Raw genomic sequence first — 19,139 nt, forward strand, 5'->3', positions numbered from 1 at the left:
GGGCAGGCATATGGGCGTATATATACGTCCCTGCCTTCCCGCGGGTCGGGGGCCCGATCGGCCCCCCCCCCCCCGGTGCCTGCGGCGGTCGGTATCCGTTCAGGAGCGATCCGGGATGAGGGGGCGGCCATTCATTCATGGCCACCCCCTCGCGATCGCTCCTGACGAATGGAAATGCTGTGTGACATCACTTCCTCTCCTGTAATGTAAACACAGGCAGAGGAAGTGATGTAATCTCTCCTCGTGTTGGTCTTTTTCGTTCCGGCACCGAGGAGAGAGGAACTGTGAGTTGCACCTAACACTACACTAACAGTAGAACACGCCAGGCACACTTTTCACCCCCCCAATCACCCCTGCACCCCCAGTCACAGTGACACCAATTGCATTTTTTTTTGCATTGGTGTCATTTGTGACTGTAATAACTGTTAGGGCAGTTAGGGTTAGCCCCCTTTAGCTCTAGGGTACCCCCCTAACCCCCCCAATAAAGGTTTAACCCCGTGATCACCCCCCGTCGCCAGTGTCACTAATAAGCGATCATTTTTCTGATCGCCGTATTAGTGTCACAGGTGACGCTAGTTAGGCAGGTAAGTATTTAGGTTCGCCGCAGCTTTTTATAGCGCCAGGGACCCCCATATACTACCGCATAAAGCCCCCTGATTGCCCCCTAGTTAACCCTATCACCAGTGATCACCATATAACTGTTACAGGTGACGCTGGTTGGTTAGTTATTTTTTTTTTGTTTCAGGGCACCCGCCATTTATTACCTAATAAAGGTTTAACTCCCTGATCACCCGGCGGGTGATATAAGTTTGAGGGTCAGATAAGGTCTGCGTCGCCCCAGCGTCAGGTTAGTGCCAGTACCGCTAACACCCACGCGCAAAGCATACACCTCCCTTAGTAATATAGTATCTGATCAGATCTATATTAGCGTTGCCAGCATTTTAGGTTTCTCAAAACGCATTGTTAGCGGGATCAACCCAGATACCTGCTAGCACCTGCGTTTAGCCCCTCCGCCAAGCCCACCCAAGTGCAGTATCGATCGATCACTGTCACTTACAAAACACAACACACATAACTGCAGCGTTCGCAGAGTCAGGCCTGATCCCTGCCATCGCTAACCGTTTTTTTTGTAGCGTTTTGAAACAGTCGCTGACAGCCTAGGTGCTTTTTTACCTGTGAGTCTCACTAGTGTACCCCTAAATTTAGAGCCCAAAATGGGGTGTCTACTTTCTAAAATGGGGTCATTTGAGGGGGTTTTGTGCCATCTTGGCATTTTATGGCCTTCAAAACTGTAATAGGTAGTGAGGAGTGAAATGAAAAATTTACGCCCTTAGAAAGCCTGAAGGCGGTGCTTGGTTTTCGGGGCCCCCGTACGCGGCAAGGCTCCCAAAAAATCCCACACATGTGGTATCCCCATACTCAGGAGAAGCAGCAGAATTTATTTTGGGGTGTCATTTCACATATGCCCATAGCATGTGTGAGCAATATATCATTTAGTGACAACTTTGTGAAAAATTAATAAAGTTTGTAATTTTCCCGCAACTTGTGGCAAAATATAAAATATTCCATGGACTCAACATGCCTCTCAGCAAATAGCTTGGGGTGTCTACTTCCTAAAATGGGGTCATTTGTGGGGGTTTTGTGCCATCTTGGCATTTTATGGCCTTCAAAACTGTGATAGGTAGTGAGGAGTAAAATGACATATGTACGCCCTTAGAAAGCCTGAAGGCGGTGCTTGGTTTTCGGGGCCCCGTACGCGGCTAGGCTTCCAAAAAGTCGACCACATGTGGTATCCCCGTACTCAGGAGAAGCAGCAGAATGGATTTTGGGGTACAATTCCACATATAACCATGGCATGTGTGAGCAATATATCATTTAGTGACAACTTTGTGTAAAAAAAAAATATATATTTTTTTTTTTGTCATTATTCAATCGCTTGCGGCAAAAAAATAAAATATTCAATGGGCTCAACATGCCTCTTATCAATTTCCTTAGGGGGTCTACTTTAAAAAATGGGGTCATTTGGGGGGGTTTTGTACTGCCCTGCCATTTTAGCACCTCAAGAAATGAGATAGGCAGTCATAAACTAAAAGCTGCGTAAATTCCAGAAAACGTACCTTAGTTTGTAGATGTGACAACTTTTGCGCAAACCAATAAATATACAATTATTGACTTTTTTTTTACCAAAGACATGTGGCTGAATACATTTTGGCCTAAATGTATGACTAAAATTGAGTTTATTGGATTTTTCTAATAACAAAAAGTAGAAAATATCATTTTTTTTCAAAATTTGCGGTCTTTTTACGTTTATATCGCAAAAAATAAAAATCGCAGAGGCAATCAAATACCATCAAAAGAAAGCTCTATTTGTGGGAAAAAAAGGACGCAAATTTCGTTTGGGTACAACATTGCATGACCGCGCAATTACCAGTTAAAGCAGCGCAGTGCCAAATTGTAAAAAGACCTCTGGTCATTGACCAGCAAAATGGTCCGGTCTGAAAGTGGTTAATGAGGGTCATACAATAAAACAAAACAAACAAAAAAAAAACATAGAGAAGCAAAGACATTGGAACAGTTGCCAGTATCCCAGGATTGTCCCGTAGCATTTGAGACACTTGGCAACATTGTTCGGATTATGGGATGATTCTTAGTTGCTCTGAGCTCCACAAACTGGTGATTTCACTCGTACCATAGAGAAAAAAGGTCTCTATGGAAGACAGGAAGTGATGTCAGTTACAGACAGGAAGTGATGTCCGTTACAGACAGGAAGTGATCTCCGTTACAGACAGGAAGTGATGTCAGGTACAAACAGGAAGTTGCGGGTGAGAGGTGAGTCGGGAGGAAGTAGAGAGGAGACGTTGCTGAAAGAGGCAATCAGAGGAGGTAATAAGATCTTATTTTATATTTACACCCAGTAACCCCCCCGTCATGTTCCGTCCTCTTCCTCCATAGTCACTGTGATGTCTTTTATCTCCAGCAGATGATGATACACACATATATAGTGTGGAAACCTAGATTAACCCCTTCAGGGCCAGAACATTCCCCCACTTATGGGGCCATTTGGGCCACTTATGGAAATATTTTCGACATCTTTGAGGGCCACAGAGGATTATTATAAGGGTGAAGGGTAGACACGGGCATGCCGGAAATGTTTGTTTAATTTTGGATGCATTTGTCAATTGAAGAATTTTGTCAAATTCGTCATGTTGAACAGATTCGTTTTCGGGAATTTTTTTTGTGCATCTTCAGGCGTTTGTTTAGCGTATTCGTTGGAATTGGAAGGATTCAATGTTTTTCCAATCCGATCCGAATTCGCTCTGAGGAATAGCTGATTGTTAAGGAGCCGGCGGCCGTGACATGACTCGTCTGCTGTCAGCTGAATTCCCCGCTGACAGCAGAATGTAAACAAACAAGTGCTGACATTACATTTTTTTTTTTTAAAGCAGCGTTGGGGGTTCCGCCCTAATCTATACCAAACCGTTATCCGAGCATGCAGCTCAAAATGCCAAGGAAGGGGGAAGACGAGTGAGTGCCCCCCTCCCCCTCCTGAACTATACCCGGCCACATGCCCTCAACATAGGAGGGTGCTTCCCTCCCCCCCCCCACAGCACCTTGTCCCCATGTTGATGAGGCCAAGGGCCTCTTCCCTACAATTCTTGCCTTGTGGTTGTGGGGTTGCGAGAGGTGACTTACCGGAAACCCCCATTAATAAGGGGCCCCCAGATCCTGGCCCCACCACCCATGTGAATGAGTAGGGGATACATAGTACACCTACGCATTCACCAAAGAAAAACGTCCAAAGTAAACAACGGTTTTTGAGAAGTCCTTTATGAAAACCCCAAGAAATAAACGTCCAACGTCAATCACGATGAATGCCGAAACCGCATTAAAAAAATCGTTCACCGAACATGACATGTCCTGTGGAGAGACACTTGTCGAATGACAGGTAAACATGGGGACAGGGTTACCTGGTGATGTCACCGGTTGACCCCGCCCCCCCACGTTTACCTGTCATTCGTGAGTATCTCTCCACAGGACAAGTCGTGTTCGGCGGGCAGCAGGGTTTTTTTTGTTCCTTTTTCGGGGCGAGTCGTTTATCGTGATTGACGTTGGATCTACTCTGTGGGGCATGTCTTTTTTGGGGGTTTTCTTTAGTAAAGGACTTCTTGAAAATTGTCTCAGAATTTTTATTTACTTCTGACTTTTTTTTTTTTTTGTAAATGAGTCTGGGGTTCTATGCACCCCATACTTATTCACATAGGGGGGGCCACTTGTTAAAGGGGGCTGCCAGACTCCGATAAGTCACCCCCCCCCCCCGCACACCAACCACCACTGGGCAAGGGTTGTGGGTAAGAGGCCTTTGTTCTCATCAGCATGGGGACAAGGGAATCCCGCTGACAGCAGATGAGTCGTGGTTGTTCAGGGCACTGCGGCCGCTCTCTCCTTAACAATCAACAATCAGCTATGCTCCACGATTGGCTATGTTATCGAACAAATTGGAAAATGTAATTGATCTGAATGAAGCAAACAAAATGAATGTATTCATTATTTTCATTATAACTTTTATTGGATTCGTTGTCCATTCGGAAATTCGGATACATCCGAATCTCTGAAAACAAAATTTTCGTCCACAAAAATGTATCAAAACGTAAAGGAATCGCACATATCTCGTGAAGGGTATGGGGCTTCAGGACCCCAAAAACATAGGAAGCAGTGACTGATTGTGTCTCCGTGCGTAATAGGGGCCAATTGTACGTGATAGCAACCCTCATATTACCACCCTCCTCCCCCATACAACCCCATCCTAATATTGTACAACCAGTACAGTCCAGATCATTCTCTGTTATCAATTATTGATCTACAGGAATACTTTAAAGATCACATGACCAATGAGGATGGCGGAAGACCGGAGTCACATGACTGAGAAGATACTAAACCTCACCCTGGAGATCATCTACCTGCTGACTGGAGAGGTGAGGAGGATTCTGGGAGGGTCACATGACATCACTCATATCTCTATTAATAAAACACAGACCTGACCGGTGAGGTGAGGAGGATTCTGGGAGGTCACATGACATCACTCTTATCTCTATTAATAAAACACAGACCTGACCGGAGAGGTGAGGAGGATTCTGGGAGGTCACATGACATCGCTCTTATCTCTATTAATAAAACACAGACCTGACCAGAGAGGTGAGGAGGATTCTGGGAGGTCACATGACATCACTCTTATCTCTATTAATAAAACACAGACCTGACCGGAGAGGTGAGGAGGATTCTGGGAGGTCACATGACATCACTCTTATCTCTATTAATAAAACACAGACCTGACCGGAGAGGTGAGGGGGATTCTGGGAGGTCACATGACATCACTCTTATCTCTATTAATAAAACACAGACCTGACCGGAGAGGTGAGGAGGATTCTGGGAGGTCACATGACATCACTCTTATCTCTATTAATAAAACACAGACCTGACCGGAGAGGTGAGGAGGATTCTGGGAGGTCACATGACATCACTCTTATCTCTATTAATAAAACACAGACCTGACCGGAGAGGAGAGGAGGATTCTGGGAGGTCACATGACATCACTCTTATCTCTATTAATAAAACACAGACCTGACCGGAGAGGTGAGGAGGATTCTGGGAGGTCACATGACATCACTCTTATCTCTATTAATAAAACACAGACCTGACCGGAGAGGTGAGGAGGATTCTGGGATTCTAACATGATGTTCCTATTGGTTCCCCAATACAGAGATTTCCTCTTGTGAAGTCCGGTGATCATATGACCATCACAGTGCCTCCATGTGACTCTCTAAAACCTGAGAGACACAACATGGAGAAGATTCTAGAAGTCACCAAGAAGATGATGGAGCTGCTGACAGGAGAGGTGAGGAGGATTCTGGGAATTCTGGGACATTATCCAGTAACAGACAAGGGATGTGTCTGGATGGTGACTGTATCATTGTGTGTGTCAGGTTCCTATAAGGTGTCAGGATGTCACTGTCTATTTCTCCATGGAGGAGTGGGAGTATTTAGAAGGACACAAGGATCTCTACAAGGACGTCATGATGGCCAATCAGCCGCCCCTCACATCACCGGGTAAGAGGAGACTTTATTGTAAAGGAGAGAGCAGTACGGAGGCTCCACCCATCCCCCATCATCTGATAAACACATAGAAACAATGTATTCAGTCAGTGTGTGTGTTTCCTACAGATGGATCCAGTAATGGGAACCCACCAGAGAGATGTGCCCGTCCTCTGTATTCCCGGGATTCCACACAGGTCATTATTAAAGAAGAGATAAAAGAAGAGGATGATGAGAATAGGGAGATGGAGGCATTTCCAAAAAGACACAAAGATCTGTACCAGGACACCATGGAGGAGTCATCCAGCTACAGAAACCCACCAGAGAGATGTCCCCGTCCTCTGTATTCCAGGGATTCCACACAGGTCATTATTAAAGAAGAGATAAAAGAAGAGGATGGAGAGATGGAGGCATTTCCAAAAAGACACAAAGATCTGTACCAGGACACCATGGTGGAGTCATCCAGCTACAGAAACCCACCAGAGAGATGTCCCCGTCCTCTGTGTCTCGGGGATTCCACACAGGAAGATCACAACTATGCACAAAGTGATCAGGTAGATGATTGACAATTATTGGTAGTAATAATTTATACACAAGTATGTTTGTTACAATGAATGTTTTATTTTTATTTTCAGAGTGAAAATCTCAAGGATTATAATGTTGTTGTTAAAGAAGAGTTTATAGAGGAGGATGTGAACTATGAAGTGATGAAGGAGGTTTTGGAAGTACACAAAGATCTCTATAAGGACATCATGATGGAAACGCCAAATAAACACCCACCGGAGAGATGTCCCCGTCCTCTATATACCTGGGATTCCACACAGGAAGGTCACATCGTCCCTCGCCATAATCAGGTAGGTGGAGTTGAGGGTCTGGAACATAAAGTGATTTGTAGGCAGGTGCAATCTGCTTTCTCACCTGTAGGTGGTGCTTGACCAGAAAGGTACCACAGCCTGGAGAGGAAGTCAGGAGAATCCTGGTTTCTCTATGGTTTCCTGGTCCCTGGAGGCAGCAGTCTTGTGTGCTACGCTGCATCCAAAGGACTCCTAGTGGCCATCCTGGGTCAGCAGAGTCTTCAAAGTCCCGGCAAGCCAGAGACCATGGTTGCACCGTGCTCAGTGGTATCTGTCCTTGTCAACGGCCAAGAATTCCCATGCCAGATTGACACTGAGTCAGAAGTCACCATAATGGTGTATGACTTTTATGTACAGAGATTTGGGGCACAAGAACAAATTGACCCCTACTGGCTATCCCTCAGAGCAGCCAATAACATACCTATCCTGATCAAAGGCATCACCTGGGGTGATGCCTTTGAGGAGCGGGTGGGAGCAGTAGTGACCCATTATCCCAGTTAACCCGGCAGTGTCTGTTGAGTTGGGCATGAACATTTTGAAAAACCTGGACTTACCTCACCTGGTGGCCAAATATGAATGGCGGGCCTTGGGCTGCAGCCTGAGAGCATTGTGGCTTAGAGTGCTCCAGGCCTATGAAGCCCAGCGTAGGGCAGCCAAGAGGCAACCTGTGCAAGTAGGGGTGGTCTGCACCCCCCCCCCCCCCCAAGCAAAAAGCTACTCCTGGCACCCCTCCAAGATGTGGCCTGGTCACTCCCTGTTGGGGTCCACAGAAGCTACAGCAGACCACAGTTATGAATTGAACCCCACAAGGACCCCTTGGGGCCAGAGTAGTGACTGGTGGACTCTACTTTGTCCTGGGGCCACTGAGGGAGGAGTCTTGGAGCAACTCATCAACTTTGAAACAACACTTAGCGCACTTCCCAGACACGCCACCTTGGCTTTGTGGTACCCCATCACTGCATCTCCGAAGGCCCAGCCAGGGGTAGAGGCAAAATGTGCCCCTCTACAGGCAGCCACCGCATCCTGGGACGAGACCCAATACAAGTTGCTACTGGAACAGCTGGACATTCCCTTCCAATACTTTTCCCTACCACAAAAAAGTCTGATTCATCCGCTGCTGCAAAGACACCTGCTAGTGTTTGTCACCAGTCCAGAGAATTGCGGGTTTATTGAAGCCATCTATCACCCAATCCACACACTGGGGATACAGCGCCTGTTCAGGAGAAGTACCATCCCATCCCCCCAGCACTGTGCCAAGAGGTCAAGGATGTGCTCTACAATATGCTGCACAGCCGAGTGATCTGAGAAAGCCACAGTCCTTGGGCTGCCCCTGTTGAAGGATGGCAGTCTACGGTTCTAAACCTACTGCATGCACTTACAGGGATGCCTACCCACTGCCTCAGGTAGAGGAATCCTTGATGGCCCTGGGAGAAGCCAAGTTCTTCTCTACCTTGGATCTGGCTAGCGAATACTAGCAAATCCCGGTTCTGGATCAAGACTGGGAAAAATACCTCTTTCATCGCACCCTCAGGACTGTTGAAGTTTAACTGCATGCCCCCCAGGACCTTCCAATGTTTAATGGAAAGCAGTGGCGTAACTAGAACCTTCAGGGCCCCGATGCAAGAAACCATGAAGGGCCCCCCCTGAACCCCAGCCAGGGCCCTTCCCTCTGAGTCCGGCGGTGGAACTCCAGGGCGTGGTCACAGGTATGACCTTTGTGAGCCCTGTAGTTCCACCACTGGTATCAGTATTTTTTAATTTTTAGGTGCCCCATTGGGGGACTGTCCCTAGGCAGGATGGGGTCCCCATCCCCAGAAGAGATGAGGTCCTTTTCTCCAGGGCAGATGAAGTTACTGCCCCCAGGTGAGAAGGGGTCCCTGTGCCCAGGGGGAGATGGAGGGGGTATGTAATGGTGTGTGGAGGATGGGGTCCTCTCACTCACCATGACCAAGCTTGTTACCCGGGAGAAGTATGCAGTGCAGTGTGGGCCGGACTCGGGGGGGGGGGGGGGACTCTGGCTGGGGAGAACAGACATCGGACTGAGCGGCAATGCATGGAGCAGGAAAGGGGTACTCTGAGGACACAGGTCATGCGGGGAATGCACAACTAAAGAGCAGTCAGTGCGATAGTCGAGCATGGAGCTCTGCTAGTCACCCTCCACCTCCAGCCACCCGTGTGCATGGTGCACTGGTACCCCTAGCTGCCTATGCTGCTGCCGGCCATATGTAGAGGGGGCTGAATGGGCCCCCTGCATCACAGGGCCCGGTTGCAGTCGCAACTGCTGCACCCCCTATAGTTACGCCCCTGATGGAAAGATGTCTTGGCGTCTTCAACTTTGAAACTGTGCCAGTTTACTTTGATGATATCATCTTCTCCAAGACATTTGAAGACCATGTGAAACATATGGACCGGGTGTTGGTAAAGAACACCAAACGCAGCAGAGGGAGTAAGCTGGAGCCCAAGTGCGTGTGCACCCCATACCATACCCATGGGGGCAGCCTTTCCCACTAAACCCTGTCTACGACTTGTTCTCTTTGATCCCATAAAGAAGCGCACCGAAATATGCTGAGACCTTGTGTGTTAAGTGGCGACTGCCGATGATCGGGAGGCGTGGACCTCCCAGTTCCTGCAGCCCAGCTCGAGGTCTCTGACCTCCACCAACTCAGAGACTGGCAGCTCCAATGGCAGAAGCCCAGAAGGCCCAGCAACCCCACCCAGTACCACATACTGTATGACATGTTTGAGGATCCTATCTTGGGCCCAGGTGACAGGAGAGTGGAAGGTATGTGTGACCCCCCTTGCTGCCTGCGACCCCCCTCGAGTTACTACCTGAAGAAGAACCGTTGCTAAAAGACTTGTTGCCCATTGCGGTCCAACTGTCGGCAACTTCCTGCAAGATTTTCTGACTATGTTGTTTGCACTTGCTGTTACTCTCCTTCCTTAACAATACTCTCATTGCACTTTTATCGCTGTTGTTGTTCTTACTATGCTGCGATGCCAAGGGCAGCATCTCTCAAAGGGGGGGCGGGGGGAGTGTATGCAGGTGCAGTCTGCTTTCTCCACTGTAGGAGGCGCTCAACTGGAGCAGTACCACAGCCTGGAGAGGAAGTCAGAAGAAACCTGGTTTCTCTATGGTTTCCTGGTCCCTGGAGGCAGCGTTCTGGTCGGCTACGCTGCATCCACGTGACTCCTGGCGGTCGCTCATCTTGGCTCGGCAAAGTCTTTATAAGTCCCTGCCCCCTGGTTTTGACACGCATTTGGATGGGGAAAGAGCACCCATCTATCAGGGAAGGTGATCCTCTACGGAAGCCTCCTTCTTGGGACCGGACCGACTAGGCCACATTCCGCCCTCTGAAGACAGACACTGTCAGGGCATCTTTACTTGCTGCATCTCGGCATCGAATTAAACTGCGAGTGTTACCCTAGGGGGCGCTCTCCCACTTGGGGATGTTTGTAGTTGGTATTCTCTGCAATACAAGTTCTGAGATTACCAGCATCTGGACACTGTGTCTTCACTGCCGCCGCACCACATTGTACCCACCCACTGACTGAACACTCTGCCATGTGGAGACGATGTGTGGACTCTACAAGATGATATTTTCTATGTGATCTCACATCATAAATACTTCTATGTTACAGATGTTATTTTCTGCCATTCTGTTGGTTTAGGGTGAAGATCTGATGAAGATGAAAGTTGAGGGTGAAGAAGAAGAGACGTATGTGAGGGATGATCAGCAATATACGGAGGAGGCTGGAATGACGAGGACATTCATAGAGGAGGACACTCCTACAGAGATCAGCACAGGTGACCCGTCATATATTCTTCTCTTATCTCTGCTCTGTTACTGCTCACTGATTGGTCCAGAGTAGGGCGGGAGTTGAGTGATATCAGCCAATAATAGGTTGATAACGGTCCCCTCCCTGTACTGATACCCTATTTGTGGTTCAGCTGGCAGTATTAGGTTGATAACGGTCCCCTCCCTGTACTGATACCCTATTTGTGGTTCAGCTGGCAGTATTAGGTTGATAACGGTCCCCTCCCTGTACTGATACCCTATTTGTGGTTCAGCTGGCAGTATTAGGTTGTGTGTCACTCCTAGTTACAGTCCCAGATAACATCTCCTCACTCATATCTACCTGATCCAGATGGGATCTTGATGGAAGTGAACTAACCCTCTCATATCTATTGATGATGTTTTTATATTTTTCCAGGACACGCCATGGAGAAACCCTCAAAGGATCGTCTCACTTTATCTCCAGGTTGTAGAATGGAAGATGAGGACATCACAGGAGATTGTGGAGGAGAAAAGACAATGATCTCCACTATGGATGGTGGACTTCACAGTGTGGATAGACCACGGAATCCCTCCGACTCTGAGCAACCTCGTACCGTGGGGGATGATGCCGGAATTCGGGGGGATGAGAATTTTCCCTGTCCTTTTTGCGGGGAAAGGTTTTACTCTGAATTAAGTCTTTCTATACATCAGAGATCTCACGATGGGGAGAGGCTTCATTCCCGCCATTCCTGTCCTGAGTGCGGGAAAAGTTTTCCACAGAAGAGAAAGCTAACCGCTCATCAGAGATTGCACACGGGCGAGAAACTATATTCTTGTTCTGAGTGCGGGAAATGTTTTCTATGGAAATCATACCTAGTTATGCATCAAAGATCTCACACAGGTGAGAAGCCGTATTCCTGTTCTGAGTGCGGGAAATGTTTTTTGCGGAGGTACGATCTTAACACGCATCAGAAATCTCACACGGGTGAGAAGCCGTATTCTTGTTCTGAGTGCGGGAAATGTTTTCTATGGAAATCACAGTTTGTTTTACATCAAAGAACTCACACAGGCGAGAAGCCGTATTCCTGTTCCGAGTGCGGGAAATGTTTTTTCCGGAGGTACGATTTTGACACACATCAGAGATCTCACAGGGGTGAAAAGCCATATTCTTGTTCTGAGTGCGGGAAATGTTTTTTGCACAAGTACCACCTTAACGCACATCAGAAATCTCATACGGGTGAGAAGCCCTGTTCCTGCCCTCAGTGCGGGAAATGTTTTTCACAGCAGTCCAATCTTAAAAGACATCTGCTGTCTCACACAGGAAAAAAAGTTGCAATCCTGCCCTGAATGCGGGAAATGTTTTTCACAGAAGTCTTACCAAAGAACAGAGAACCCACACAATCCTTGTGGTGTATTAGGATCCCAAGTGCAGGAAATGTCTTCTATATAAATCCTATTTTGCCGTACATAAGAGATCTCACATGGTGAGAAACCGTATTCCTGCCCTGAGTGCGGGAAATGTTTTTCAGACGTCTAGTCTTAGGAAAGGTCTGAGAAACCACACAAACCTCAAGGTTAATTTAGTCTCTTGAGTGCGGGAAATGTCTTCTATATGGATCATATTTTGCCGTACATCAGAGATCTCACACTGGGAAGAAGCTCACCTCGATATACACCACAGAAAACACGTGGCTGAGCGCTCCTCTGATCTTTATCATGGAAGAAACTCTATAAGGAAATCAGAGATCACTAAAGACTTAAATTCTGTCTGATCTCCTCTGCTAGGAGAGAGAAGGAGGGGGTATCACTGCCGGTTGGGTCCCTCTAGGAGAGAGAAGGAGGGGGTATCACTGCCGGTTGGGTCCCTCTAGGAGAGAGAAGGAGGGGGTGTCACTGCTGGTTGGGTCCCTCTAGGAGAGAGAAGGAGGGGGTGTCATTGCCGGTTGGGTCCCTCTAGGAGAGAGAAGGAGGGGGTGTCACTGCTGGTTGGGTCCCTCTAGGAGAGAGAAGGAGGAGGTGTCACTGCCGGTCGGGTCCCTCTAGGAGAGAGAAGGAGGGGGTGTCACTGCTGGTTGGGTCCCTCTAGGAGAGAGAAGGAGGGGGTGTCACTGCTGGTTGGGTCCCTCTAGGAGAGAGAAGGAGGGGGTGTCACTGCTGGTTGGGTCCCTCTAGGAGAGAGAAGGAGGGGGTGTCGCTGCTGGTCGGGACCCTCTAGGAGAGAGAAGGAGGGGGTGTCACTGCTGGTTGGGTCCCTCTAGGAGAGAGAAGGAGGGGGTGTCGCTGCTGGTCGGGACCCTCTAGGAGAGAGAAGGAGGAGGTGTCGCTGCTGGTTGGGTCCCTCTAGGAGAGAGAAGGAGGGGGTGTCACTGCTGGTTGGGTCCCTCTAGGAGAGAGAAGGAGGGGGTGTCGCTGCTGGTTGGGTCCCTCTAGGAGAGAGAAGGAGGGGGTGTCGCTGCTGGTTGGGCCCCTCTAGGAGAGAGAAGGAGGGGGTGTCACTGCTGGTTGGGTCCCTCTAGGAGAGAGAAGGAGGGGGTGTCGCTGCTGGTTGGGCCCCTCTAGGTGAGAGGAGGAGGGGGTGTCACTGCTGGTTGGGTCCCTCTAGGAGAGAGAAGGAGGGGGTGTCGCTGCTGGTTGGGTCCCTCTAGGAGAGAGAAGGAGGGGGTGTCACTGCTTGTTGGGTCCCTCTAGCAGTGTAGTCTGATCTCCCCTGATTTTCAGCAGAAGCTTTGAAGGAAACTCATGGTGAGAGAAGATCTAGATATTGCTAGTGGATGAAGAGAAGGGGAGATCAGACTACATGACAGGACTGATCATTTTACTACAGTAGTTATCAGCCTGCAAAGGCAGCGTCATTTGCTTGGAGAGCGCCATCTACTGGATGAAGGTGGAAAATATGACATTTTCAGATATAACTTTTTTTTTTGTAACATTTTGTATTTATTAAATAAAAAAATATTTTTGTATTCTGTTATCTACTTGCTCAACAATTAGGCCTCCTTCACATGGCCGGGTTGGTGCAGCTGACGGATTCTTGCTGCTGGAATGACCGGGTTATGGGATCAGCGGTGGCTGTTCAGCCCATTTAAACTAATGGCAGGCTGATGTTCACATGTAGCCACACAAAGAGCGGCTAGGGACAGATGTCCGAGCCCTAACAATTCAGAATACTAACAAAAGCATACATAACCATCCACAACTCCTGGGCTACATCACCAAATTCATCTCATAAGATCACCAAACCTGTCCTCTGCGCTCCTCCAAAGACGTTGTGGTCTCTAGGTCCCTCGTTGCCTCTGTGGAGGAATGTAATGTAGATAATGATAATCATAAAAATGCCTATTTTCTTATGTATATACAGTGCCTTGCGAAAGTATTCGGCCCCCTTGAACTTTTCAACCTTTTGCCACATTTCAGGCTCCAAACATAAAGATATAAAATTTTAATTTTTTGTGAAGAATCACCAACAAGTGGGACACAATTGTGAAGTGGAACGAAATCTATTGGATAATTTAAACTTTTTTAGCAAATAAAAAACTGAAAAGTGGTGCGTGCAAAATTATTCGGCCCCCTTTACTTTCAGTGCAGCAAACTCACTCCAGAAGTTCAGCGAGGATCTCTGAATGATCCAATGTTGTCCTAAATGACTGATGGTGATAAATAGAATCCACCTGTGTGTAATCAAGTCTCTGTATAAATGCACCTGCTCTGTGATAGTCTCAGGGTTCTGTTGAAAGCGCAGAGAGCATCATGAAGACCAAGGAACACACCAGGCAGGTCCGTAATACTGTTGTGGAGAAGTTTAAAGCCGGATTTGGATACAAAAAGATTTCCCAAGCTTTAAACATCCCAAGGAGCACTGTGCAAGCGATCATTTTGAAATGGAAGGAGTATCAGACCACTGCAAATCTACCAAGACCTGGCCGTCCCTCTAAACTTTCAGATCAGACAAGGAGAAGACTGATCAGAGATGCAGCCAAGAGGCCCATGATCACTCTGGATGAACTGCAGAGAACTACAGCTGAGGTGGCAGAGTCTGTCCATAGGACAACAATCAGTCGTACACTGCACAAATCTGGCCTTTATGGAAGAGTGGCAAGAAGAAAGCCATTTCTCAAAGATATCCATAAAAAGTCTCGTCTAAAGTTTGCCACAAGCCACCTGGGAGACACACCAAACATGTGGAAGAAGGTGCTCTGGTCAGATGAAACCAAAATCCAACTTTTTGCCCACAATGCAAAACGATATGTTTGGCGTAAAAGCAACACAGCTCATCACCCTCAACACACCATCCCCACTGTCACACATGGTGGTGGCAGCATCATGGTTTGGGCCTGCTTTTCTTCAGCAGGGACAGGGAAGATGGTTAAAATTGAGGGGAAGATGGATGCAGCCAAATACAGGACCATTCTGGATGAAAACCTGTTGGAGTCTGCAAAAGACCTGAAACTGGGACGGAGATTTATCTTCCAACAAGACAATGATCCCAAACATACAGCAAAATCTACAAAGGAATGGTTCACAAATAAACGTATCCAGGTGTTAGAATGGCCAAGTCAAAGTCCAGACCTGAATCCAATCGAGAATCTGTGGAAAGAGCTGAAAACTGCTGTTCACAAACGCTCTCCATCCAACCTCACTGAGCTCCAGCTGTTTTGCAAGGAAGAATGGGCAAGAATTTCAGTCTCTCGATGTGCAAAACTGATAGAGACATACCCCAAGCGACTTGCAGCTGTAATCGCAGCAAAAGGTGGCTCTACAAAGTATTAACGCAAGGGGGCCGAATCATTTTGCACGCCCCACTTTTCATTTTTTTATTAGTTAAAAAAGTTTCAAAAATCCAATAGATTTCGTTCCACTTCACAATTGTGTCCCACTTGTTGGTGATTCTTCACAAAAAATAAACATGTTATATCTTTATGTTTGAAGCCTGAAATGTGGCAAAAGGTTGAAAAGTTCAAGGGGGCCGAATACTTTCGCAAGGCACTGTGCATGTTTCTATGCAACTCCTTATTATATAGTATGCAGATTGGCTCTGCTTTGGAACCAAAAAGATGGCGTCTATATCCTACTACCCATGGAAGTGAGGAGAGAACCAGCAACAACCAAGCCTCAGAATCAAGTTTCTGCATTCTTCCTGTATTTCATTCAATAAGATGTATCAGACTGAAATACATTTACATAATAGTGACGTATTTTTGTGTATAAAACATTAGCATACCCTGCAATAAAGAAAAGTGTGGAAGTTACAGAGTTGAACGCGTGTCGGGGAGTGTTTGCTTCCAGAGTGCGTGCCCATTCACACTTTCTAATTAGGAACAGCAGCAGATAACCTTGAACTCGATTGTAGTTCTTATCTATTACAGTTGGCGCCCAGAGCGTGGGGCCTCCAGGCTTCAATCGAAGGGAGACCACAATCCAGGGGCCAAGCGGCTGGCCGACTCAGAGCAAGGGGGTCTGCGCAACCCTAATACCACGGTAAGCATATTTATTCTTACCACTGTACGACTTGTCTCTGGGATGGCTGGTTGGTCTTGTTGGCTCCCTGAGACCATTCAGAGGCAGGCAATTTATATTCCTCGCCTGGGGCTGTTTTAACGAACCTGCCATTGGGTCTCTGGTGACTGTGTATTATCTGCTCAGTGTCTGTCCTCCTGAAGGATTGCGACTCAGCAGACTGAAAGTGCAGTTGCGGTTGTGTGTGTGTGTGTCCTGACCCCCAGAAGAGCTGTCTGCCTCTGGGAAGGCTGGAAGCCTGCAACAAACATCTACGGATGGGTTGCTCAGGTGAGCTGTTGGCCCCTGAGGGCTTTAGCTCAGCTACTGAGGCTTTGTGGTGCGAAGGGTGACAGGAGTAATGTTATGTCATGTCATAAATGTGTATGTGGATTAATGTTTGACATCAATGAGGGTGGCCGGGGTTTCAAGCCTGTTCGTTTTTTTTCTCACAGCCGTACCAGTCCCCACCCTTGAAAAGGAGGAGAAATATTAACCCATTAGTTGTCCGTATTCTCCTCTGAATCCATCAGCTGAAACTGCTGCGGAGAAACACAGAGAGAGAGAGAGAAAGGAATGCTACATGTACAAAGTAGCGAAGGTTACGTTGCTAAAGAAACAGAGAGGAATTCTGTGTGATAACGGCTTATTGGATGTGGCAGAAGCTTGGTACAGAATGGCAAAAGCATTGCACAAAGAAAATTGGATAGAGGAAGTTAAGAAAGATGCCAGTTGTATTATGTATTTGTACCACAAAAGTGATAATATGTTGGAACCAATGCCCTATGTTGGAACTTGGAACAGAGGAGGGGAGGGACAACCCTGCTCTCCGTCTAATGCCCACTCCCTTCTCACCACTCCAGCCCAAGCACAACCCACTGTGATAACTTTCTGTGGCGGCCATCTTAGTGCACTCAGACCCTCACTTCCTGCCCAGCCCAGTGCACTTCCTGGCGGCGGCCGTCTTGGTACACCCGGCAGGCCCAAACACGGCCTATACCCAGTTCTCCCTGTTCTAAACCAGGATGGTTCCTACCACACACCTGTCTTCTCCAATACGGAAGCACCACATTCACAGGCCGGATATATTAATGATGAAGAGGCCTCCGAGTGGGAAGACCAACAACAGGCAACAAGGCCACCCGCTGATTTAACCCCCAATCCGGCTCCGGACTCCAAGTTCCAAGCGGATCTCAAACATATGCTGGCAACCGTAAGGAACAGTGCCCCTTCCCAGGCCCCTCATTCACCAGAAGGGGCATCGGTGATGTATGTCGCTTTTACCCCATCACAAGCAGCAGCCTTAGTGACAAGTCTGCCTGACCCAGAGAAACAGCCATTGCCCTTTTACCGCAGGATAGTGCAGATACAAGAAACTTACTCAGCTGCCTGGAGAGACTTGATCAACCTATGACAAATTAAACCAGGACATGTCTTTTGGCCAGTCATGCAGGCGGCCTTCAACGATGCCTGCCTGACAAGTATCACTTCTACTAAACAAAGGAGAAATTGGCAGATTAAAGCACCACAATCCAAGATATTGCCCAAGATAAAGGGGAGGGTGTGGAGAAGTATCATGCGAGACTCATACATGCCTTTGATGATCTGGGCTTCTACCACTATAAAAAGGCACACACACATGTTATTAACTGTTTTTGTCCCAGGACTAAAAGAGGATACACAGGAAGTACTTGACAGAATTCCTGCGTGCCTATGGTCTACAGGACCGGAAGACATCGGTCACTTAAAAGTGCCACCAGTTTCAGTTAAGCTCAGTTAAGAGGGCGCATCATTGCCCGGGAAACCACAATATCCTCTAAAGTGAGCCCAATCTGCAGCTATTTTGAAGCATGTCAAGGCCCTTGTGTCAAATGGAGCCCTGATACCCTGTGCGGCCGGTTCCGCGGGTGCCAGCGCGGCCGGTTCCGCGGGTGCCAGCGCGGCCGGTTCCGCGGGTGCCAGCACAGCCAGTTCCGCAGGTGATTGTGCTGAGTGGACAGGTGGGGGGGGCAGCTGGGCGGCTTAGGAGGGCTGCTGGCCAATCAGGAAGCCAGCAGGGAGATGACATCATCTCTCACTGCCCTGCATCCCTCCAGTTCCGCCCTCACTGTGCGGGAAGCTGTGTGCAGCAGAGAGATTACATCATCTCTGCTGCCTATCTTCACTCTGGACTCAACAAAAGAAAACCTTAGCAGAAAAGTGACACAGTAGGTGACAATCCGCAATGTGTGGCAGGCTACGTGGCAAGTGGCAATCCGCAATGTGTGGCAGACTATGTGGCAAGTGGCAATCCGCAATGTGTGGCACGCTACGTGGCAATCCGCAATGTGTGGCAGACTACGTGGCAAGTGGCAATCCGCAATTTGTGGCAGACTACGTGGCAAGTGGAAAAAACTGTAAACAGCCAGAGTTTGGGATGACCTCATGGCTGACCCAAACCTAAAGCCTATCCCGAAAGCCGAGTAGAAAAATCCTATAATATCCCCCTTGATCCGTGACTGCTTCCCCTCTCTGTCAATCCCTTCAATGGATTCCCCTACTCCACCGTGTGAAATTCAAAATGTTAACCATAACATACAAGGCCATCCACTACATCGTCCCCATCTACATCACCAACCTCATCGGCAGATATCGCCTAAATCGTTCCCTACACTCCTCCCAGAACCTCCTTTCTAGATCCCTTGTTACCTCCTCTCATGGAAGGCGACTGGGCAAGTGACAATCCGCAATGTGTGGCAGGCTACGTGGCAATCCGCAATGTGTGGCAGGCGACGTGGCAAGTGACAATCTGCAATGTGTGGCAGGCTACGTGGCAAGTGACAATCAGCAATGTGTGGCAGGTGACGTGGCAAGTGACAATCCGCAATGTGTGGCAGGCTACGTGGCAATCCGCATCTGGTGGCAGGCGACGTGGCAAGTGACAATC

General features: G+C 48.0%; 2 protein-coding genes across 2 annotated transcripts in view; both read left to right on the top strand.

Annotated features, from left to right (window-relative positions):
* Nucleotides 1-2,805: 2,805 nt before the first annotated feature.
* The window catches only part of LOC143955461 (uncharacterized), a 133,530-nt gene continuing 117,196 nt past the window's right edge, over nt 2,806-19,139 (top strand). Inside the window, exons 1-8 of the mRNA XM_077465504.1 lie at nt 2,806-2,883; nt 4,865-4,973; nt 5,759-6,100; nt 6,726-6,885; nt 7,030-7,412; nt 12,195-12,256; nt 16,084-16,195; nt 17,238-17,426. Coding sequence (XP_077321630.1) covers nt 4,890-4,973; nt 5,759-6,100; nt 6,726-6,885; nt 7,030-7,412; nt 12,195-12,256; nt 16,084-16,195; nt 17,238-17,426 — 1,332 coding nt within the window. The 5' untranslated portion in view covers nt 2,806-2,883; nt 4,865-4,889. The remainder of the gene's footprint in view (nt 2,884-4,864; nt 4,974-5,758; nt 6,101-6,725; nt 6,886-7,029; nt 7,413-12,194; nt 12,257-16,083; nt 16,196-17,237; nt 17,427-19,139) is intronic.
* On the top strand, nt 10,782-14,121 carry LOC143955858 (uncharacterized). Its single transcript, XM_077465977.1, has one exon. It carries the CDS (start codon nt 11,165-11,167, stop codon nt 12,065-12,067), a length of 903 nt encoding a protein of 300 aa, XP_077322103.1. The 5' UTR covers nt 10,782-11,164; the 3' UTR covers nt 12,068-14,121.

Source organism: Lithobates pipiens, unplaced genomic scaffold (genome assembly GCF_037356315.1).
Source record: "Lithobates pipiens isolate NorthernLeopardFrog02 unplaced genomic scaffold, aLitPip1_a1.2 Scaffold_35, whole genome shotgun sequence".
Classification (NCBI taxonomy): domain Eukaryota; kingdom Metazoa; phylum Chordata; class Amphibia; order Anura; family Ranidae; genus Lithobates; species Lithobates pipiens.